Genomic DNA, 24,118 nt, shown 5'->3' on the forward strand with positions numbered 1-24,118 from the left:
GAAGGCATTGCTGCTCCATCCCTGGCAGTTGTGCCAGAGAACTTGAGTGATTCTGCTATTATCACAGCCCTGGAAAACTTCACTCAAGAACTGAAAAGAAAATCTGAGGTAATGGTTCACTAAGAATGAAGAGCTAGCTTGTTATGAGCTTAAAGTAACAAGTTCATATTATTCATCAGTACTGTTGTTGCTCCTGAGGCTTTGGGAGGGGGGAGATATGTTTGCCACTGACTTTAGTGCCTTTGTGAACTGTGGCTTGCATCTATAAGATAGCTATTCCATGTTCGTTTGCTACAGGGGGGCCGGATGGGCCTCTGTGGAAATCAGACTCATGATTTGGTTTCAGGGATAGTCACTCTCAGACCACGGAAGCACCAGGAAGCCATGATTTGGTCATAACGATAGACAAGGAGGAGAGGGGATCATGGGGATGAGAGATGTCCTGGGCAGAGGTGGAGGTGGACTTTGGGTGGACGGTCAACTGAGTGGTGGCAAATCTTTGAGCAGTGCAGATGCAGGCTATCCCAAAATCTTGTCTGCAAGATGAACTTTGGAAGCATTTCAGTGTCCTCCTTTTATGTCCTATTGTTTATAAATCTTTATAAATTTTTTATGAAAGAGTTATTTATTAGCACATTCAGGGAAAAAACCTTACCCTGACATATATTCATTTAACTAATTTAGGACATCTCCAAAGTCTGATCCTATTTTCTGCAATACCAATGTAAGCTAGTTTATAATGGAAATTTGTTCAAAATATTCAAAATGTGTTTTGATAGCATGAATATAAGTTTTCCTATTTTAGCTTATTGTTCTTTATTGGTACTGAACCTGATGTAATACATAGCAAGTGTGTAGCATGGTATCTCATCACAATTGTTTAGCAGTCATGTTTGCTATGAATTTTAGGTACTGGCAGCATCTTTTTCACACAAAGCCTGAACTCCATTTCTGTAGTTATGGTTAATTCAAACGTGATCATTTTGTTATTGTTGTTATGGTTTAGCTTAGGTACAGAGGGAGTCCACTTTATTCAAATAATGCAAAGCAAGCACCAGATTGCTTAATCCAGCTTTTAAACCAGATACATCAATGCAGGTAAGTGTTGGGTTTCGAATCAAGTTCATAAAAGTGTGATGGCTCACAAACATTTGTGTCGTGACCACCGTGCTAGGGTCATTGAGGAACTGAAGCTTGAGAAGATGTTAGGTTGGTACATTACCTAACCTGTCTAGGTTTCTTGTTCTTCATTCATAAGATGATGGGGTAAGGCCTGCCTCAAGCTTCTTCATGATCTGCCATGCTATGATCCTAAAACACTATTTAAAAAATATTTACAATCCAGTTATGAGAACAGAGTAAGCACATATATATGTGTGTAAAAATGCTGGGTGTCATACATGTGCAGTGGAAGGACGTTATGCACAGTGAAATAAGCCAGTTACAAAAGGACAAGTAATTGCATGTTTTCAGTATATGAGGTACTTAGGATAGGCAAATTCCTAGAGAAGGAAAGTAGAATAGGGATTACCAGGGGCTGAGGCCATGGGAAATAAGTTATTGTTTAATCAGTATGGAGTTTGTTCAGATGATAGAAAATTTCCAGAGACGAATGGTGGTGATGGCTGCACAACATTGTGAATGTACTTAATGCTACTGACTTGTACCCTTAAAAATGCCTAAAAGTGAAATTTGATGTTATATATATAGATATTGCTACAATAAAAAATGCTAGGCACTCCCACATAACGCATGTACACAAACACCCTGATGACCATGGAGCAAGAGGGAAAGAGGTGCAAGATTTCAGAGAGATGTGAAGGATAGAAAAGATGTTGGGATCCCTGGGTGGCGCAGCGGTTTGGCGCCTGCCTTTGGCCCAGTGCGCGATCCTGGAGACCCGGGATCGAATCCCACATCGGGCTCCCGGTGCATGGAGCCTGCTTCTCCCTCTGCCTGTGTCTCTGCCTCTCTCTCTCTGTGTGTGACTATCATAAATAAATTTAAAAAAAATTTTTAAAAAAGGATAGGAAAGATGAGTGGAGATGGGGTTCTGTGGCGATTAGAGTTAATCCAGAACCATTACAATGGAAGTGCTTCTGTAGCAAGATTTTGGAAACAAAGGTTTGAATGGTGTAGGGAAGGTATGTGTAGAGATTGTTCCTTGTTGGAGAGAATGGCCTGCAGATGAAGGACAGGAAGAAAATAATGGTGGGTTGGTTAGCTTAACTGAGGGAGCAAGTTTCTTAGGGCAGAAAATATAATGTCAATGAGAATTTGATTTTTTTCAAACTTTTGTACATGCAATGCCATTTAATTCTCAGAACAAACCCATGAAGGGCTTTAGACTTATGGAACTTCCATTGTCTTTTAGGGGTTATTTATTTTCCATGTTTCATTCAGCAAAAACACACTGAGTAGCACTAGGTGCCAGATCCAGTGCTAAGTACAGGACAGCAGTGCCAACAAGCTTTAGGAGCTTCTTGCCTCATAGAGCTTTCAGCCTAATGCAGAAGACAGACAATAAGCAAGCAAATAAGCCGTTCATGTGGTAAATGCAGAATAGCAAATGTTGGAAATCTCAGAACTAATAGGTAGAGGAGGACCGAGTTTATTAGCCAATTTCAGCTTTCAGGACCAGCATAAGGCAATAGAAAAGGGAGCAAGTGGAAGGTAGGAAGTGATGGGGAGCCATGGTTGGTGGTATAGTGGCTTCGAGGCCAGCTCTGGCCTCTGTGTCTTTTTCCCTGGAGTCACCTCTCCTTTGTTCTAAGGATGATTCTGAAACACCAGCTCCATCCAGACTTCTGTTGAAAGGCTAAATCAGAAAGTTTGCATAGTTTCTGGGGGTGAGGATGGTCACCCCCAGAGAGGGGAGGGAAGAAGAGGTATGTGTTCTTAAAAGTTGGTGAGGATGCAAACGAAGGGGAACCTGCTTACACTGTTGGTGGAATGCAAGCTGGTGCAGCCACTCTGGAAAACAGGATGGAGGTTCCTGAAAAATAGGGGCGCCTGGGTGGCTCAGTGGTTGAATGTCTGCCTTTGGCTCAGGTTGTGATCCTGGGGTCCTGAGATCAAGTCCTGCATTAGGATCCCTGCAGGGACCCTGCTCCTCTGCCTATGTCTCTACCTCTCTCTGTGTGTCTCTCATGAATAAAGAAATAAATAAAATCTTTTTTAAAAAGTTGAAAATAGAGCTACACTAACACCCAGCAATTGCACTACTAGGTATTTATCCAAAGGATAGAAAAATAGTGACTTGAAGGGGCACCTGCTCCCCAGTGTTTATAGCAGCAATGTCCACCTTAGCCAAACTATGGAAAGAGCCCAGATGCCCATCGACTGATGAATGGATAAAGATGTGATACACACACACACACACACACACACACACACACACACACACACACACTGGAATATTACTCAGCCATCGAAAGGAATGAAATCTTGCCATTTGCAATGACATGGATGGAACTAGAGGGTATCATGCTAAGTGAAATAAGTCAGTCATATGTGCATTTCATAGGATTTCACTCATATGTGGAATTTAAGAAAAAAACAGATGAACATAGGGGAAGGGAAGGAAAAATAATATAAAAACGGAGAAGGAGGAAAACCATAAGAAACTCTTAACTCTAGGAAACAAACTGAGGGTTGCTGGAGGGGTGGGGGCGGGCAAATGGTGTAAGTAGGTGATGGGTAATAAGGAGGCATGTGATGCGATGAGCACTGGGTGTTCTATGTGACTGATGAATCCCTGAATTCTACCCCTGAAACTAATAATACATTATATGCTAACTAACTTGAATTTAGATGTAAAAAACAAGCATCTAGAGCAAAATAAGAAGTATTCTTGTAATAAGAGGATTGTCTTTTGTTGTAGTCAAGCAGTCCCAATGAAATCTGTTGCTTTTTACATTTATCAGACTGAATAAACTAGAGAAGTTTCACAATTTTATTCTTCAAGAGTTGAGCAATCTTGAGAAGGATATTCAGGCTCTGAAACACCTTGAGGAGGATGTTCTGGTAAGTATCCTCCACACTTAAAAAAAAAAAAAAAATCCTCTGTGACTGAAGAGGATCTGTTCCAGAGTAAAATAACAAAAACTTTTGTTCAATTTTAGGAATTTTGGGGGAAACAGTCTGATGATTTGAAATCATTCTGTGATCGGCAAGTGCTAAGGTATTTTTTCCAAAGTATTCTTTCCAGACGTATCTTAGTTGAAGAATGAGGGTAGTGCTTTAGCTATATATAGTACAGGTGGTTGATGTTGATAAGACGGCATGTAGGTAGCTATGAAGCTGCATCTCTTCAAACCAATTACTTTTGTGGCACTCCCTGAGCAAAGAGCGTGGCTTAGGGATCAATTTAGAAGTGTAAATTTTGCAAAGCATTTAACAAGATCATACAAATATCAGTGATTTTGATCTAAAATGTTTTTTTTAAGCAATATCTCAAAAAATTAAAATGAATATATTCTGAGAAAAACATATTGAATTGTCTTGTAGAATATATATGTATATTAAAATTTAAAGTATATATATTTATGTGTGTGTATTAAACAATGGGTTTATTTTGCTGCACATTCTTTTCAGTGTGATTACTCAGCGAACATTCTGAGGCTGTTGTTTCTATGGGTGTGGAGTACTGTGATTCTCTGAAGTGTAGGGAATAGAGAAATGGCAAAGTAGAGTCCTCCACTCCTCTGCTTCTGCCGTTCGAGAAATTCTAGGGTTTTTGTTTCTGCTTGAATAATAAAAAAATAATCCTTATAGAAATCTGTAATTGCCTAGAGCTTTATCTACCAGTTCAGAATCTGCTTCTGTCACAGAAATCTAAATCAAAGTTTTAGAAAGGCTATTATTCTGATCACACCACAGAAAGTTTAAAATTTGAATTATCCATTCTTCTGTTACGCCAGTTAACACAATTAATAACAATGAGAGTATGTAAATAGATTTTCAAAACTCAACACACGATTAAAGGAGATATCCTTGTATAACCTCTTCACTGAATGCTTCCGGTTGGTTGTGAAAGGTTCTCAAACTTCTTGGAATGAGGACCTCTTAACACTTTGAAAATTTATTCAGATTCCCCCAAAGAGCTTTTGTTTCATGGGTTATATCTATGAATATTTTCCATATTAAAAATTGAGACTGAGATTTAAAATATGTATTTATTTAAAAATAACCGGGGCACCTGAGTGGCTCAGTGGGATCTGCCTTTTGTTCAGGTCATGATCCTGGGGTCTTGGGATCGAGTCCCACATCGGGAATCCCCACGGGGAGCCTGCCTCTCTCCCTCTACCTATGTTTCCATTTCTCTGTGTCTCTTATGAATAAATAAACAAAATATTTTTTTAAAAAAATAACAGAAGTATGCCAACAAATTGGACAATCTGGAAGAAATAAATGAATTCCTAGAAAATTAAAATCTTCCAAGAGTGAATCAGAAAAAAATAGAAATATAAACAGACCAATTACTAGTAATGAAATTGAATCATAGTAACAAACTTGAATTGGTAATTTATTTTTTTTTATTTTTTATTATTTTTTATTATTTTTTGTTTTTTTTTGAATTGGTAATTTAAAAACCCATACTATTTTGATTACTACAGCTTTGTAATATAACTTGAAGTCTAGAATTGTGATACCTCCAGTTTTATTTTTATTTTTCAAGATTGCTTAGGCTATCTGGGGTCTTTTGCATTTTCATACAAATTTAGTGTTCTAGTTCTGTAAAAAAATGCATAAATTGGTTGGTATCTTGATAGGAATTGTATTAAATCTGTAAATTGCTTTGGGTAATATAGAACTTTTAACAATATTTGTTCTTCCAACCCATGAACATAGAATGTCTATTTCTTTGTATCTTCAATTTCTTTCTTTCATCAATGTTTTATGGTTTTCAGAGTACAGATGTTTCACCTTTTTGGTTAAGTTTATTTGTAGGTATTTTATTATTTTGGGTGCAACCGTAAACAGGATTGTTTTCTTAATTTCTCTTTCTGCTGCTTCATTATTAGTGTATAGAAATGCAACCGATTTCTGTACATTAATTTTGTATCCTACAACTTTATTGAATTCACCTATCAGTTCTACTAGTTTTTTCGATGGAGTCTTTAGGATTTTCTACATATAGTATCATATTATCTGTAAATAGTAGAAGTTTCACTTCTTCCTTACCAATTTGGATGTCTTTTATTCTTTTCTCTTGCCTGATTGCTGTGTCTAGGACTTCAAGTATTATGTTAAATAACAGTGGTGAGAGTGAACATCTTTGTCTTACTCCTGATCTTAGGGAGAAAAACTTTCAGTTTTTCCCCATTGAGTATGATGTTAGCTGTGAGTTTTTCATAGAAGTCCATTATTATATTAAGGAATGCTCCCTCTAAACCCTTGTTTTTTTTTTTATTTATTTATGATAGTCACAGAGAGAGAGAGAGAGGCAGAGACATAGGCTGAGGGAGAAGCAGGCTCCATGCACCGGGAGCCCGATGTGGGATTCAATCCCGGGTCTCCAGGATCACGCCCTGGGCCAAAGGCAGGCGCCAAACCGCTGCGCCACCCAGGGATCCCTAAACCCTTGTTTTTATCATGAATGGATGTTGTACTTACTCAGATCATTTTTTTTTTTTGCATCTACTGAAATGAGCATATGGTTTTTATCCTTTCTCTTATTGATGGTGATGTATCACGTTGACTTGCAAATATTGAACCACCATTGCATCCTAGGAATAAATCTCACTTGATCAGGACGAGTGCATTTTCTATGCTGGATTACAGCAATACTTACAAATATTGCTAATATTTTGTTGAGGATTTCTTGCATCTACATTCATCAGACAGTTTGGCCTGTAGTTCTCTTTTTTGTGTGTGTCCTTATCTGGTTTTAGAATCAGATTAATGCACAATTATATGGTCAATTAACCTTGACAAAGGAACCAGGAATATGCAGGGGAAAAAGACAGTGTCTTCAACAAATGGTATTGGGAAAACTGGACAGTTACATGCAAAATAATGAACCTGGACCACTTTCTTACACTATACACAAAAATAAATTGAAAATGGATTAAGTACCTAAACGTAAGACCTGAAACCATAAAAATCCGAGAAAAAGAGCACAGGCAGTAATTTCTCTGATACTAGGCATAACATCTTTCTAGATACATCTCCTTAAACAAGGAAAACAAAATAAAAAAGCAAAAATAAACTATTGGACTTCATCAAGGTAAAAAATTTCTGCACAGTGAAGGAAACAACCAACAAAACTAAAAGACAACCTACTGAATGACAGAAGATATTTGCAAATAACCTATGTGATAAAGGGTTAGTGTCCAAAATATCTAAAGAACTTCTATAACCCAACACCCAAAACAAATAATCTAGTTAAAGTGAGCAGAAGCTCATGAACAGACATTCTTCCAAAGATGACATACAGATGGCCAATGGATACATGAAAAGATGCCCACCATCACTTATCTTTAGGGAAATGCAAATCAAAACTACAAGGAGATACCACCTCATACCTGTCAGAATGACTGAAATCAAAACCACAAGAAGCAACAAATATTGGTGAGGATGTGGAAAAATAGGAACCCTCTTGCATCTTTGGTGGGAATACAAACTAATGTAGCCAACATAGAAGACAATATGGAGGTTCCTCAAAAACTTAAAAATAGAACTACTAACTAATTGCAAATAAACTAATTGCATATAACTAATTGCAAATAGAATACTAATTGCATTACTGGAAATTCACCCAAAGAATACAAAAACACTGATTCAAAGGAATACATGCACCCCAATGTTTATTGCCACATTATTTACAATAACTACTTTATGAAAGCAACCTAAGTGTTCATCAATAAAGAAGATGTATATGTGTACAGTGGATTATTCAACCATAACAAACAATGAAATCTTGCCATTTACAACAATGTGGATAGATCTAGAGAGTATACTGCTAAGCAAAATAAGGCAAAAAGAAAAAAAAAAGAGAATCATAGGCTGTTATCCCTGATGGATATAGATGCAAAAATCCTGAAAAATATTAGTAAACTGCATTCAACAGTGTATTAAAAAGATTATTCACCAAGATCAAGTGGGATTTATTCTAGGAATTCAAGGATGGTTCTATATGCACAAATTGATAAACAGATATACTACATTTATAAACTGAAGGATAAAAATCATATGATCATCTTAGTAGATGCAGAAAAACCATTTGACAAAATTTAACTCCATTACTGATTTAAAAAAAAACTCTCAAGTGGATTTAGAGGCAACATGCCTTAACATAATAAGGGCCATATTTGACAAACCCATAGCTAATATCATAATGATAAAAAAACTGAAAATGTTTTCTCTAAGATCGGGAACAAGACAAGGATGTCCACACTCACTACTTTTATTCAACATAGTAATGAGAGTCTTACCCAGTGATCAGAAGAAAAAGAAGTAAAAAGTACCCAAATTGGTGAGGAAAAAGTAGACTTGTCACTATTTGCGGATGACATGATACTATATCCAGAAAATCCTAAAGATTCCACCAAAAAACTATTAGAACCTATTTATGAATTCAGTAAAGTTGCAGAATATAAAACTGATATCCATAAGTCTTTTACATTTATATATACCAATAATGGAATAGCAGAAAGAGAAATTAAGAAAACAATCTCATTTATGATTACATCACAAAGAATAAAATGCCTAGGAATAAACTTAATCAAGGAAGTGAAAGACCTGTCCTCTGAAAACTATAGAACATTTTTGAGAAAAATGGATGACAAAAACAAATGGAAAAATATACATGCTCATGGATTGGAAAAATTAGCTTTGTTAAAATGTGGATTGGATGGATTGGAAGAATTAGCATTGTTAAAATGTACATACTACCCAAAACAACTTACAGATTCAATAGAATCCTTATCAGAATACCAACAACATTTTTCACAGGCATAGAACAAATAATCCTAAAATTTATATGGAAACACAAAGACCCTGAATAGGGAAAGCAGCCTTGAAAAAGAAGAGCAAAGATGGAGGTATCACAATCCTGGTTTCAAACCATACTACAAAGCTATTGTATTCTAAATAGTATGGTACTGGCACAAAATTAGACATATAGCTCAATGGAGCAGAATAGAGAGCCCGAAATCCATGCTTGGTCAATTATTTTGTATGAGAAAGAAGGAAAGAATATACAATAAGGAAATGACTATCTCTTCAATAAATGGTGCTGAAAAAACTGGACCACATTCTTACACCATACACACAAATAAACTGAAAATGTATTAAAGACCTAAGTAAATGTGAGACCTGAAACCATAAAACTCTTGAAAGAACACCTAGGCAGTAATCTCTTAGACATGACCCTGTTCCTCAGGCAAAGGAAACAAAAACAAAAAATGGGACTGCACCAAAATAAAAAGGTTTTGTATGGCAAAAGAAACCATCAACATAATGTAAGGCAACCTACTGAATGGGAGAAGATACTTGCAAATGACATCTGATAAGGGGCTAATATCCAAAATATATGAAAAATTTCTACAACTCCACACCAAAAAACAAAACAAAAAACAAATGCTCCAATTAAAATATAGGCAGAGGACCTGAATAGACATTTTTCCAAAGAAAACATGCAGAGGGCTAACAAATACATGAAAAGATGCTCAACATCATTAACTACTAGAGAAATGCAATTCTAAATCCAAATACCTTATACTTGTCAAAATGGATAGTATCACAAAGAAACAAATAACAGGTGTTGGAGAAGTGGAAAAAACAGAACCCTCATGCACTGTTGGTGGGAATGCAAACTGGTGCGATCACTATATATATATTATTATAGGTTTGTCCTGGATTCCCTCTCTTAAAAAGCCTGTCACCATATATATGTGGGTCACAATTCAGATGAATGAATCCTTTGCACTCATGGCTGAACATATTCAAAAGACTGGTTTATAAAAAATAGAATGACTAATTAAAAAAATAACCAAAACAAACCTTTACATATTGATGTCAGTAACAGATTTTTATGAAAATAACCAGACTCTGCAAAACAAACATGTGGGTAGAGTAGCATTGTTTTATTGTTTTATTTTTATTTTTTAAAAAGATTTCATTTATTTATTCATGAGAGACAGAGAGAGAGGGGCAGAGACATAGGGAGAGGGAGAAGCAGGCTCCATGCAGGGAGCCCGATGCGGGACTCGATCCCAGGTCTCCAGGATCACACCCCAGGCCAAAGGTGGTGCTAAACCACTGAGCCACCAGGGCTGCCCACATTGTTTTATTTTTGCAAATCTCTTTAATGCCAGACTTCACAGGAGGTAGCTTCTTTGTCATATTTGCTTCTGAATTCAATCTGCTGTGATATCACACATCATGTAATGGAAAACTCCACTGTGTATTTGTGAGAGTAAGAATGAAAAAAAAGCAAACGAGATCTTAGCATTATTTGCCATTATTACAAAAATAGTTTTGGACTCACAGAACCTTTGGAAACTTAGAGACCTCCAAGAAAAGCAGTCCCTTAAGGGTCCCAAACGTTCACACTCTGCGAACTGCTGATATAAAGCAATGCTATATTAAAAATTAGGGAAGTTTATACCCCTTCGTCTTCTGAAACCTGGGGAATTATTTTGACTAAACCCCAGATTTTAGATAACTGTCTCTTCAGTTCATACACATTACACTGTAGGATGTTAATTACTATTTGCTTTCATCTCCTAATAACAGGCCCCTTGTGTGAATTTAGAATACCTTAAAGAACAAAAATTCCTCCAAAATATGTATCTCCCTGGGTTTTGCCTTTGCTCTCTTTTCTTCCAGACACCTAAAGAAACCACCCTGCAGCTTGCAGTAGAGAGATGATGGTGATGATGCTTGTAGCTCATGCTGGGTGCTGACTGGGCACCAGGCTGCAAGTATCTATGAGACTTAGGTTAACGAGCTTGACTGAGATCCAGTATCTGGATCTGGTTGGTACTCAGTGTCTGTCCTTTTGGCATGTTTGCATTATCATGGTGCAAACGTGGTGGTTTTATGTATTTTGCTAGGGAAATGCAAAGGACATTCCTCACACGAGATTAGCCCCTAGCACAGGGCTGCAAGAACATAGGAATTCAATATATTTTTTTATTTTATTTAAATTTATCTATTTATCTCTCTCATCTATCTGTCTAACCAACCAGGATATTAGGAAGGGATTCGTTACTTTGAATGGTTGTCATGAAATATCTCTGCCTATATTGTAGGCTAGTAGCTTTGACAGATACAATGCATAAAATAGAATCAAGTAAAAATATTAATAGCTTAGGCTGATATTCTGCATTGGCCATTGATCCTCGTCAGGTAACATCCAAGTAATGCAATGATCTATGAAATAATTCATGTATGGACATAGGTACATAAATGTGTATTCTTATTTTTAAATTCTCTAATGTAAATGTAATGAGATAGACTAATTTCTTCCAGGCTTAATCCAGATCAGCCTTCATGAGGAAAGCCAAAGCCCCGTGTCACTACTGCATTCATGGGGTAGGTATAAAGGTTTGCTTTGATGGAATTGGAGTGAGGGAAGTAAGCCCTAAAGGATACCCTAACACTTTGTCCATGTTCCACAATGCTCTCTCCCCTTTCACAATATCTCCCATCCTAGAAATTATCCTTTTGGATCTGGTCTTTCATTAAGTAAATATTTATGATTGAGTGTTTGCTCTGTAATAGGCATCACACTAAATGTGAAGATACAATGGTTAACACCCAGACCTGTTCTTGCCTCCATCATAAAAATAAACTCCTTGAAGGAAGATAGAAAAAGACAAGTGAAGAAATAAAATAATCACAAGTTTCCTAAGTGCTTTGAGGGATACTGGCAAGGTGCTTTGGCAGAGAGCAATGGTGTGGAGTCGGTTTCAGATAGGATGGCCACCAAAGGTGTCTCTGAGGGAGCGACATTGAAGATGGGGTGTCAAGCATAGGAAGGAACCAGAGGGCAGCCCTGGTGGCTCAGCAGTCTAGCGCTGCCTTCAGCCTAAGGTGTGATCCTAGAGACCCAGGATCGAGTCCCACATCAGGCTCTCTGCATGGAGCCTGCTTCTCCCTCTGCCTGTGTCTCTGCCTCTCTCTCTCTCCCTCTCTATCTCTCATGAATAAATAAACAAAATTTTAAAAAAAAAAAAGGAAGGAACCAGACTTGGGAGCAGTTTAAAGCAACAGGATTGGGGAGGGGAGGACATGACATGTTTGAAAAACTGAAAGTTCTTGGCTCAGAGTGGTGTCCGAAGGGACAGTTACTTGAAATGAAGCTGGGACCATGACAGACTCTCAGTGTTGAGGAGTTTGAATTTGATACTGTAGGTGAAGGAAAATTGGGGTGGTTCTGAGCAAAGGCATTGGGAGTGAGAGTAATGTAATCTGATTCATATTTTAAGAAAATCATCCTAGCTGCCATGTTGAAAGTTAACTGGAAAAGTGAGAAGCAGAAGAGGGGAGCTGAACTGGATGATGGACTTGGGAGATGGTGAGAAATGGGGAGACTTCAGGTACATTTGGGGGCCAGAATTAATCACTGGCAGTTGGACATGATGGGTGAAAGAAGGAGAAGTAAGGATGACTCCTGGGTTTCTGTCTTCTAGCAGTTGGATGGATAGTGCTGTCGGTTAGGAAGACAAGGGGAAGACCTGGGGTAGGAGGAGTATGTGGGTGAAGCAGGAAGGAACTAAGTTAGTTTGTTAACCTGTTAACTTTCCAATGTCCATGCATGTCCAAGGTTTGATGAAAACTTGGAATAATGAACAATTTTCCAGGAAAATATAACTGAATAAAATGGACTCCTGCATAGACGGGAGATATTCATAGAAGTAGACAGAGTTGATGAACTACCATGCAGATGTGTATGTTCAGATTGTGTCACAGAGGAATTCTACTGGTCCCTTAGCAAAGGATAACTTCAGTGCTATTGACTAAATGGGACTAAAGGGTAACTTTAGTATTATTCTAATGCATGGATGAATGAAAATTCCCCAATTCTTTTTATGCATCTTGCATTACAATGCCAAAATCAAATGAAAATTACACAAAGAACAATAGAGCAATCTCACTCAAAAGCCAAAATTCAAAGTAAAAATTTTGGCAAACATCATTTCACAGCTTATTAAAGGAATAATATGTCATGATCAAGGGAGATTTATTCCAGTAACACAAAAATGGTTTGATATTAGGAAATCCGCTAATAACACCAACTACTAATCAATCTAGGGAGAAAAATCACTATGATTCTCCCCATAGATTTCAAAAGGCATTGAGAAATTGCTACATCTGTGTTTAAATTTGTATAAACCCACACAAATAGTCATAACTAGGGGCCTCTGGGTGGCTCAGTTGGTTAAGCATCTGCCTTCGGCTCAGGTCATGATCCCAGGGTTCTGGGATCAAGCCCTGCATCCGGCTCCCTGCTCAGTGGGGAGCCTGCCTCTCCCTTTCCATCTGCCTTGCCTCTCTCTTGCCTTTTCTCAAATAAAATTTTTAAAAAGTCATAACTAGATATTCTGTAGTATGAAAAATCTCAGTCCAAAAGCCACTACTATGCTCAATAGAGAAACTCTAAATGCATTACTAATTTCAGGACCAATCGATGGGGAGACTCCGGTAACATAAAGATGTCAGCTCTCACAGGGTGGAGAGCAGAGAAAGCAAGCTCTCTCCTGACTCTTCTTAGAGCACTAATCCCACTTGTGAGGGCTTCATCTCATGACCTCATGTCATCCTGACTACCTGAGACCCTACTTTCTACATCACTTGGGTGCAGGGGGAATTGTAGCAACTGAATGGGGCACAGACATTCCATCCATAAATGGTGTCAATGGATTGACAGTTTCAGTGGAATCAAAAGTTAGGACAGTGAGGGAAGGAGAGCAGGTGACTTGGAAAGGCCCAAAAAGTGTGGTCAGAAAATGGGATGTTGAGAATCAAGATTTCAGAGGTGGGAAGTGATGCCAAAAATCTGAGAGTGCCTAGCTGTGGTGAAACTGAAGAAAATGCTAGAGGAGGTGAGGAGATGAGGAGATGAAAAAACTGAGAAGCCAAAGCATGCAGATGGGTCCCTCATGACGGAGTTTCAGTTACTACTAAGGCTGATGGGAACCAGGGCCAGGTGAACAGAGGGGCCAGGATGATGGATGATAAGTTAGGTGGTTGGCATAAACATCAGCAGAGAGGTGTCTAGAGGAGAGAGAGTAATCCCTATGTTTGGTAGTTTAGAGAAGGAGAATACCCAACTCTCCACCTGGCCAGGAAGTAATAGGACAACAGAGAAAAAAAACCCACAAAAACTTTTTAATTGACAGAGCAAATTGGGGAATGTGGTACCCTAAGAAGTCTGCTGCATTTTAGTGAAAAGTAGACAGGGAGACATTTTCTTTCAAGAAGAGGCAGAGGACGTTGGGGAGCAGACCAGAGCAGAGGAGAGCTATAGGCATCACTGGATGAGAATGTGGCTGATAAGGGCTGCCTTTTAGCAGCTGCGAAGGCAGAGAGGGATTTGAGACAGGATGGGATTGATTCAGAGAGATTTTTAAAGGAAGGAGTTTGTAGAATTATTGCCGTGAGCCCTAATGTTTCCCCAGATGGTCCAGCAGCTCTTGGGGCTATCGCTCTACAAGCTTTCTGCCTGTGCTGTGAGCCCTACAGAGTAAATAAACATGGAATGTGTTGAACAACCACCAACTATTCTGTTCTTGGATCCGGTCACTTTACAGACAACAACCTTCTTGCTCAGTTGGGTTCACTGAACATTGTATTGTTCATTTCCCCAGTATTTAATAATGGGGCTTTTTATACAGCTCTCAACTTGAAAGTCTCTTCGACTTAGAGGTCTAAGGTAGGTTCCCTAAGTAGACCGTGTCCAACTATATTTTCATAAGAATAACATTCCATGTATCTTAAGCTATAGTGTTATTTTAAAAACATGGGTTTTGTTTCATTTTATTTGAGAATAACTGAAGTGGGTGACTTTTTTCTTAAATTCCAGTGTCCAAAGTTGTGCTTTGTGATTTTTGACGCAGCAATTCCACTTCCAGGAAATTATCTTTAGGATTCGATTGGACTGTGCAAGGATATGTACAGTGGTGTGTATCACAAGCAGTTCTAATAAGGAGATGTTGTAAATTGCCTGAATGCCCAGGTAGAGCTTGGTTAAAGAGATTGATAGATTTACATGATATGCCACATGGCCATTACAAAAAAGAATAGTTGGATTAGATTAATTGACTTGGGAAGACATTTAACAGTGAATGAAAAGTAAAAGCTTGTTGCAAAGCATTGTAGACCACATGATTCCATTTGTTTTAAATGCTAATGAGGATGTATATGGTCATTCACTTAAGAAACTGCTGAGTCTATTAGATGCCAGGTACTGTCTCTGATGCTGGGGCTGGTATGGTACCCAAGAGGTCCTTGGCTGCATAGAGGGTGCGCTTTAGTAGGATGGACAGACAGTGAAGAGTAAATAGGTAAGAATTCATGACAGTGGTAAGTGGTCAGAAGGAAAGAAGTGTGATGACAGAGACTGATGGAGTAGAAAGAGAATCAAGTCAAGCCTCTCTAAGGAAGTGACATATGAGCTAAAACTCAAAGGGTGGGTGGAGCCAGCAATGGGGAGCCTGAGGAAGGGCATTTCAGAGGGAATGACCAAGACCAATGTCTGAGGCCAGAAGCAGCTTGATAGGTTCTAGGAATTCAGTGAGGGCCAAGCAACAGGAGTGAGGGCAGAGTAGTATGAGAGGAGACTGTGGGGTGTGCTGTGTGTGGGGATGGTAGTCACCTTATGGGCTGTAGAAAGACTTTATTCTAGTGGCAGTGAAAGGTGTAATAGTAAAGGAATGCTATTTAAAAATGTGTTTATTTATTTATTCATGTGAGACAGAGAAGCAGGCTCCCTGCAGGGATCCTGATGCAGGACTCAATCCCAGGGCCCCGGGATCATGACCTGAGCCAGAGGCAGATGCTCCACCACTGAGCCACCCAGGAGCCCCAGTAAAGGACTACTTTTAAGGCCCTCTGCATATGTGTTGAGGTGGGAGATCAGGTGACATGAGCAACAGAAAGTGAGCTGGAAGGGTTTCCGATGAGTCGGGAGGGGTGTAGGACAAACTTCCAGGGTTGGGGTTTGAGCAACCCTGATGGACATTGGTGTCACTGAATGAGATCGTGGAGACTATGAAAGGCCTGGTTTAGCTGATAGGGTGATGAGGAGGTTGTGGATAAATATTAAAAGCTTAACTTGGAACATATATTTGTGATTTCAGCATCTGAATGGAGTTGGCAAATGAGTGGATAGTTGAGACTAAGACTCATAGCAGAGGGCAACATGAGACCAGTGGAGTTGACTTAGGGAGTGAGTATAGAGAAGAGTGTCAGGAGAAAGTTCTCGGGCTGTTCCAATGTGTTAAAGTAACTTAAGGGAGAGTTTGTGTGTGTATCTATATGCATGTATACACGGTGAGAGGTCTAGAGTCTAAAAGATATCACCCAAATGTCAACTGTGGTTATTTCTGTGTGGTAACATTTTGGGTGAATCATCTTACCCTAGGCTACTTCTGTATTTTTAGAATTTAGTCCAAGATATGAATCACTTTTGTGGAATGAATTTAAACAGCATAACATTTATAAATAATTATTTTTTCCTTTCCCTAACCCTCCTTATCTATGACCCTGAGGTAACTACCTCTTTACAGTTTGACAGCATTTAAGCATTGACAGACACTTTGTCCATATATATAAATATATGGACATATAAACATATATAAATATATATATGTTCATATAAGGATACGGACAATATCCTATAAATGTATAAATGTCCATATAAGGATACATATGTGTATTTTTATTTTTTTTTATTTTTTTTTTTTTAGTTTTTTTTTAACTTTTATTTATTTATGATAGTCACAGAGAGAGAGAGAGGCAGAGACACAGGCAGAGGGAGAAGCAGGCTCCATGCACTGGGAGCCCGACGTGGGATTCGATCCCGGGTCTCCAGGATCGTGCCCCGGGCCAAAGGCAGGCGCCAAACCGCTGCGCCACCCAGGGATCCCCATATGTGTATTTTTAAGTAACACAAAGCTATACTAAATATTAGGCATATTTTTGTTCTCTGAGCAAAAGTAGGATTCCTTTCCAAGTCAGTAATATGAGTCTACTTTTTTTAATTAATTGTAAAATATTGTAGTTTATGGACATGCTATAACTTATACATTTGATTCCCCATTGATGCACATCCAGGTTATTTTAAATTACTATGGCAAATAACTCTGTCGTGAATATCCTTTTACATATACCTTGAATTACTTTATCAGGAAAAAATTATTTTCTTTTTTTAAAAAAAGATTTTATTTATTTGAGAGAAAGAGCATGAGCAGAGGGGAGGAGAAGAAGGAGAGGGAGAAGCAGACTCCCCACTGAACAGGAAGCCTGACTTGGGGCTCCATTCCAGGACCCCCAGATCATGACCTGAGCTGAAGGCAGATGCTTGACTGACTGAGCCACCCAGACACCCCAGGGAAAAATCACTGTTTTCTTTTGGGAAAACAAAAATAGCAAATCTTCAAATCAAAATAGCCCTAAAAGAGGATATAGAGAAAAGACTAATCTGAGTTAAGAATATTAGCCTAATTCCCAGCCCTAACAGAGAATTGGATCAAATGTGAATTAAACGTACATGTTACAACTGGTCACATGTAAGCGGAATCAGGCTCCAGCAGCTAAACCAAGTAGGGATTTTATTTTTCCCCGGTAAGCAGCAGCCCAGAGGGAAAGAGGTTATCCAGAGCTGGTGATGCAGTAGCATTAAGTAGCCATCAGAGACCAGGTTCTTTTAGCTTCCTGCTCAGCCATCCTTCATATGGCTTTAGGCTTTATTTTTTCCTTCTATAGATTTTATTCATTAATTCATGAAAGACATAGAGAGAGAGAGACAGAGACATAGGCAGAGGGAGGAGAAGCAGGCTCCATGCAGGGAGCCTGATGCAGAACTCGATCCCAAGACCCTGGGATCACGCCCTGAGCTGAAGGCAAGATGCTCAAGCACTGAGCCACCCAGGCGTCCCAGGCTTTGGGCTTTAGAGTGATTGTCTGCTCTGCTTCTAGGAATCTCTTCTAGACTCCGGGCAGGAAGGGGGGGAATTGAATGAAAGGTAAAAGATGTGTGCCAGCAGAATCTACCTTCACCTTCCTTTTATCCAAGCTAAGAAAACAGTTTTCATGGAAATGCAAACCAACAGACATTGGTCTCCATCTTACTGACCTGACCTAGGTCACTTGGCCCTCCACAGTGGAAAGGGAATATAGGGAGAATTGAACTCTTACTGTTTCTCAAATAGTGGATTCCGTACATAGGAAAGGGAGGACAGATGTGGAGGAAGTATCTAGTAATGTCTGTCAAGCCTGAATCAAATTACATGTGCTGAACAGAGAGAAAAAGAGAAATAACTTAAATCACACGGGTCATTCTGTTGGCCATTCTTGGCCATGAGCATGCACCTTGGTGTTTGCATCAGGATGGGAAAATCTCTTCCTTCCTGGGCGGCAGCTCTTATCTACCTCTTGTTTCATGAGGAGTGAACTGGGTTCAACCCAGTCTGGTTATTAACCACGTGCATTTTTCATACAGCATGACCCCGACAGCCAGCCCAGCCACTGCCTTGGGCTCCATCCAAGAAGTACCTGTCTTTCCTCCAACACTAGAGGGAAAAATAACCTGCGGTGTTCAACTATAAAGAGAGAGAAACAGCTTCAAAGCAGCACGTGTTTAAGCCTTTTTTTAAAAAAAAAGGTTTGTTTATTTATTTAAGAAAGAGAGAGTAGAGGGAGAGGCCAAGGGAGAGAGAATCCCGAAGCAGACTCCCTGCTGGCTGTGGAGCCCCATGCAGGGCTTGATCTCAGAACCCTGAGATCATGACCTGAGCCAAAATCAAAAAATTTTGAGCCAATCAAAATCAGGCTGCTTAACCAACTCAGCCACCCAGGAGCCCCGGCTAAGCCATTTTTGAGGGTGATTTTGACTCTGGCCAGCTTTTTACCTGGGGTACTGACTAGCTACCACTGGCCACAGAAGATGCAACTGCACTGAATGTCTGAGTTAGTGATGTAGCTGATTGGTGATGTTCATGTTGGCTCTCTGAGGGACAAAGAGGCGGGCATTTCAGGCTGAGCTAACTACTGTTCTCTTTCTTTTTTCTTTCTTTCCACCAGTCTGAGCCACCTGGAGATGATAAATCTGGCTTGGACCACACAGTGGTGCTTTAGTGCTCTGGCTTCTTGATTTTGCTTCACTCCAAATGGGATCCCTGAGAACTGCTGCGTCGGAATAGAATGGAATAGGCTGGTAGTTTGCAGTTGTGTTATTGTCCATTTGTTCCCAAAGTTAACCTTCTGTATCAAAGTGTAGCCAGAAAATAGGAGGTTCAGGATGTTTACCAACTTAAGAGTATTGCTTTAAAAAAAATTTTTTTTAAGTAAAATTGATTTTGAGAACGGTTCTCAAGTTATATGGGGGGGAAAATCTGAACATCTGTATACATGCTATTTGTTTATCTCTTTGGGGGAGAATTTAATTTGTGATGAAAATAGCTCAGATGAAAATGGTGTTGTATTTTGAAATAGTTATTATTTCACTTGATCTACAAATATTCTAGTTTTTCCAGCACATTCACAAAACTACTAGCTTTAGCAGAGGAGAAATACTCATGTGATAATTATAAAGGCTCCAATAAAGCCTGCATGTATGAAGACTGCCTATACAGTTGAGTGAATTTATTTTGGGAAAATAAAATCCATCTAATTTGAGGCTGTTTACAAAGTAACTGTTCATAGATTGGATAAGTGCAGTTAAAGACTGCAGGCTGAAAACAGTTTATTCAATGTAGAACATAACTTAGGGACATAGTATATCTTATGTATTATGTATTTAATCTGCCCAAAACAGATGTTTACAACCCCAATGTGTCACCTTTTTTTATTTAGAATTTTTTAACGAGCTATGGTTTAGTCTATTGTAAGCTTTACAGAGCACAAGAGCACTTTTTTAGCCCAAAGGATCCAATTAACCTCGTTTCATTTGGGTATATGCCAGTTAGAGCTCACAATTCCTGGTGACCTGGAATTTTATGGATTTCAGCACCATTACATTGACTGTCTTCACTGAAGGACATCTACAGGATACATAGGACTTCTGATAACTGGTAGACATATACTGGGGAACTGTTGTCTCTAACGCCTTCAGTTAGCTCATGTGGTGGATGTTAGTTAGGACAGATAAGGCATGATCTTAACTAGTAAGAACTTAGTCTTAAGACACCAGGTAGCTGAAAGATGTCCAGGCCGTGTGAGACATGTGCCATAAATGAAGTGTAAACTGAGCTCCAGCAAGGTTGTAAGGAAGGACAGGTGCTTTTGGTTGGCGTGATCAGTGCCAGCTTCCTGGAGGGAAAGCACCGGTTGAGCTCTTGAAAGATAGGGAGGGTTTTTCTAGGGTTAGCAAAGAGGGTCTGATGTGACTAGTGGAACAGAGGCAGAGGGGTGCAGGATTTGTTCGAGGCTGGAACACTATGGAGTGTTAGTGGAAATTAAGTTTGTGTAGGCCCAAACAGAAGTGCCTTTACTGGCTTGATTAGAAGGACTTTATTCTGTTGGTAAGAAAGAGTCCTTGAAGACTCACTAGAGAACGATAAAGGACCATGGTGGTTTAGGAGGATTAGTCTACTCTCAGTATGAAGACCCAGTGCAATCCACCAGGAGGTTTTAACAGCAGTAAAGGCCTCCCCTAGGACAGAAGGTAAAGGAGGGAACAGGTGTGCTAGCTCGTGGCAGGTATAGGGTTTTTCCTTTTTTTAGAATTTAAATTCAATTTGCCAACATATAGTATATCATTAGTTTCAGATGTAGTTTTCAGTAATTCATCAGTTGCATATAACACCCAGTGCTCATGACATCCTATGACCTCCTCAAATGGCCATCACCCAGTTACCCCGCCCCCCACCCACCTCCCCTCTAGCAACCCTCAGTGTGTTTCCCAGGTTCAAGAGTCTTTCGTGGTTTGTCTTCCTCTCTGACTTTTTCTTATATTCCGCATATGAGTAAAGCCATATGATAAAGGTATAGGTATAGGATTTAAGAGCTAAGTTTAAGGATGAGCTGATATAAGTTGCAAAAACCGCAAACTTGAGATATTGGGGGATATCTCTTTAGAAATATTCCCCCACGGCAGCCCTGGTGGCTCAGTGGGTTTAGCACCACCTTCAGCCCAGGTTGTGACCCTGGAGACCTGGGATCGAGTCCCACATCAGGCTCCCTGCATGCAGCCTGCTTCTCCCTCTGCCTGTGTCTCTGCATCTCTCTCTCTCTATGTGTCTCTATAAATAAATAAAATGTTAAAAAAAAGAAAAGAAATATTCCCCCAAATGTGTTCAGTCAATGTTGTCTTATTAGCGAATCCTTATTGAGCACTAACTGTATGCACAGCCAAGCTCTATGCTTGGTGTTGAGGGTTCAGTGTTATTGTCAAGGGACTCCAGGAGCTAGCTGTCTGATGGGGACAATTACACAAACCCAGAAAGCAGCATAGACCAGTGTCCACCTCCTCTCCTGGGAGCAGCCCTGTGTCCACCTCAGTGAACTCTGACCAAGCTGTGGTGTTGGCCTCATTTGTGGTTTCCAATATTCCTCTGCGCTGTAACCTTCATCTTCCATAGGGGATCTTTGCAGGATTTACTGTGGTCCTCACCTCCCTTCCATACTGATTATCTCCTGGCTTTTGTCGTGTGTGTGTGTGTGTGTGTGTGTGTGTGTATGTAGTTGACACGTTACGTTAGTTTCAGTTGTGCACTGTAGTGGTGTGACAACTCTGTACGTCATGCTGTGCTCACAAGTGTAGCTACCACCTGTCCCCATTACATCACTACTAACAGTACCATTGACTGTATTCCTTATGCTCTGCTTTTCATTCCTGTGACTTACTCATTCCGTACCTGGAAGCCTGTATCTCTCACTCCCCTTCACCCATTTTGCCCAACCCCCATCCTCCTCCCCTTTGGCAGCCATCTGTTTGTATTTATAGTTCTGATCTTTTTGTTCATTTATTCATTTTTTTAAGATTCCATTTATGAGTGGAATCATATGGCCTTTGTCTTTCTCAATCTGATTAGTTTCATTTAGCTTGATACCCCCAGGGTCCGTCCAGGTCTCAAATGGCATGATCTCATCCTTACTCATGGCCATGTACTATTCCATTGTATATGTTTTATATACCACATCTTCCTTATCCATTTATCTATTAGTTTTTTAAAAGATTTTATTTATTCATGAGAGACACAGAGACAGAGACAGAGAGAGAGAGAGGCAGAGACACAGGCAGAGGGAGAAGCAGGCTCCATGCAGGGAGCCCAACATGGGACTCGATCCTGGGTCTCCAGGATCACAACCTGGGCCAAAGGTGGCACTAAACTGCTGAGCCACCTGGGCTGCCCCCATTTATCTATTATTGATGGATACCTGGTTTGTTCCCACAAACCCCTGTGCTTATGAGCTACAATAAGCACAGGGGAGCATATATCTTTTCAAGTTAGTGTTTTCCTTTTCCCTGGGTAAATAACCCCCAATGGTGTAATTATTGGATCAGACAGTATTTCCATGTTTAATTTTTTGAGGAGTTTCCATATTCTTTTCCACAATGGCTGCACGAGTTGACATTCTCACCAACAGCGCACAAGGGTTCCTTTTTCTCCACATCCTCACTTATTGTTTCTTTTTTGATTTTAGCCAATCTAATAGGTGTGAGGTAATATCTCAGTGTGATTTTGATTTACATTTCCTGGATGATGAGTGATGCTGAGCATCTCTTCATGTATCTGTCAGCCATCTGTATTTCTTCTTTGGTGAAATTTCTATTCAGGCCTTCTGTCTATTTTTTAATCAGATTTTTGTGTTTTTTTTTTTTTGGTGTTGCATGAGTTCTTTGTATATTTTAGATATTAATCCTTTATTTGATGTATCACTTGCAAATATCTTCTACTCAATACTTTGTCTTTTTGTTTTGTTGATGTTCTGTGCAAAAACTTTTTGATTAGTCTCAATAGTTTATTTTTGCTTTTGTTTCCTTTGCCTTAGGAGACATAACTAGAAAACTAGAGCTATCGTTAATGTCAGAGAAATTACTGCCTGTGTTCTCTTCTAGGATTTTTATGGTTTCATGTCACATTTAGGTCTTTAATTCATTTTGAGTTTATTTTTGTGTATGGTGTTAGAAAGTAGTTCCGTTTCATTCTTTCACATGTAGCTGTCCAGTTTTCCCAGCACCACTTATTGAAAAGCTATCTTTCCCCCGTTGTATATTCTTGCCTCCTTTGTTATAAATTAATTAATCACATAAATGTGGGTTTATTTGGGGGGCCATTATTGTGATCCATTGATTTATGTGCCTGTTTCTGTACCAGTAATATACTACAGATTTGTAGTATATTTTGAAATCTGGAATTGTGATGCCTCCAGCTTTGTTCTTCTTTCTGAATATTGCTTTTGTCATTCAGTCTTTGGTTCCATACAAATCTTAGTAGTATTTGTTCTAGTTCTGTGAAAAATGCTATTGGTATTTTGGTAGAGATTGCATTGAATCCATAGATTGCTTTGCCCTGGGTATTTTGATAATATTCTTTAGACCTGTGGGTATGGTATATCTTTCCATTTGTTTGTATCAACTTCAATTTCTTTCATCAGTATTTTTTTATAGTTTTCAAAGTATAGGTCTCTCCTCTCTTTGGTTAAGTTTATTGCTAGTTATTCTTTGTGGTGCTATTGTAAATGGTATTTTAAAAAGTTCTCTTCAACTTTGTTGCATATAGAAATGCTACTAATTTCTGGGTATTACTCAATGCATTTATTCTAATATTCAACTTTAGTGAATGCATTTATTCCAGTATTTTCTAAGTATAGTATCATGTCATCCGCAAATAGTGACAATTTAACTTCTTTACCAATATGGATGCCTCTTATTTTTGTAGCTCTTTGTTCCTTTCTTCTCTTGCTCTCCTTCTTTGTGACTGATATGTATCCATCATGT

General features: G+C 39.1%; 1 protein-coding gene across 4 annotated transcripts in view; it reads left to right on the forward strand.

The window, feature by feature from the left end:
• SYCP2L (synaptonemal complex protein 2 like) overlaps positions 1-19,794 on the forward strand; it is a 102,992-nt gene extending 83,198 nt beyond the window's left edge. For 3 of the 4 annotated variants that reach the window (XM_038584164.1, XM_038584165.1, XM_038584166.1), the window contains 6 exons: positions 2-108; positions 1,007-1,098; positions 3,927-4,026; positions 4,125-4,183; positions 11,482-11,544; positions 19,258-19,794. In XM_038584164.1, coding sequence (XP_038440092.1) covers positions 2-108; positions 1,007-1,098; positions 3,927-4,026; positions 4,125-4,183; positions 11,482-11,506 — 383 coding nt within the window. In that variant the 3' untranslated portion in view covers positions 11,507-11,544; positions 19,258-19,794. Of the gene's footprint in view, position 1; positions 109-1,006; positions 1,099-3,926; positions 4,027-4,124; positions 4,184-11,481; positions 11,545-12,440; positions 12,530-19,257 lie in introns of all 4 variants that reach the window. The other variant, XR_005384323.1, reaches the window with a different exon arrangement.
• Positions 19,795-24,118: the final 4,324 nt, after the last annotated feature.

Source organism: Canis lupus, chromosome 35 (assembly GCF_011100685.1).
Source record: "Canis lupus familiaris isolate Mischka breed German Shepherd chromosome 35, alternate assembly UU_Cfam_GSD_1.0, whole genome shotgun sequence".
In the NCBI taxonomy this organism is placed as follows: domain Eukaryota; kingdom Metazoa; phylum Chordata; class Mammalia; order Carnivora; family Canidae; genus Canis; species Canis lupus.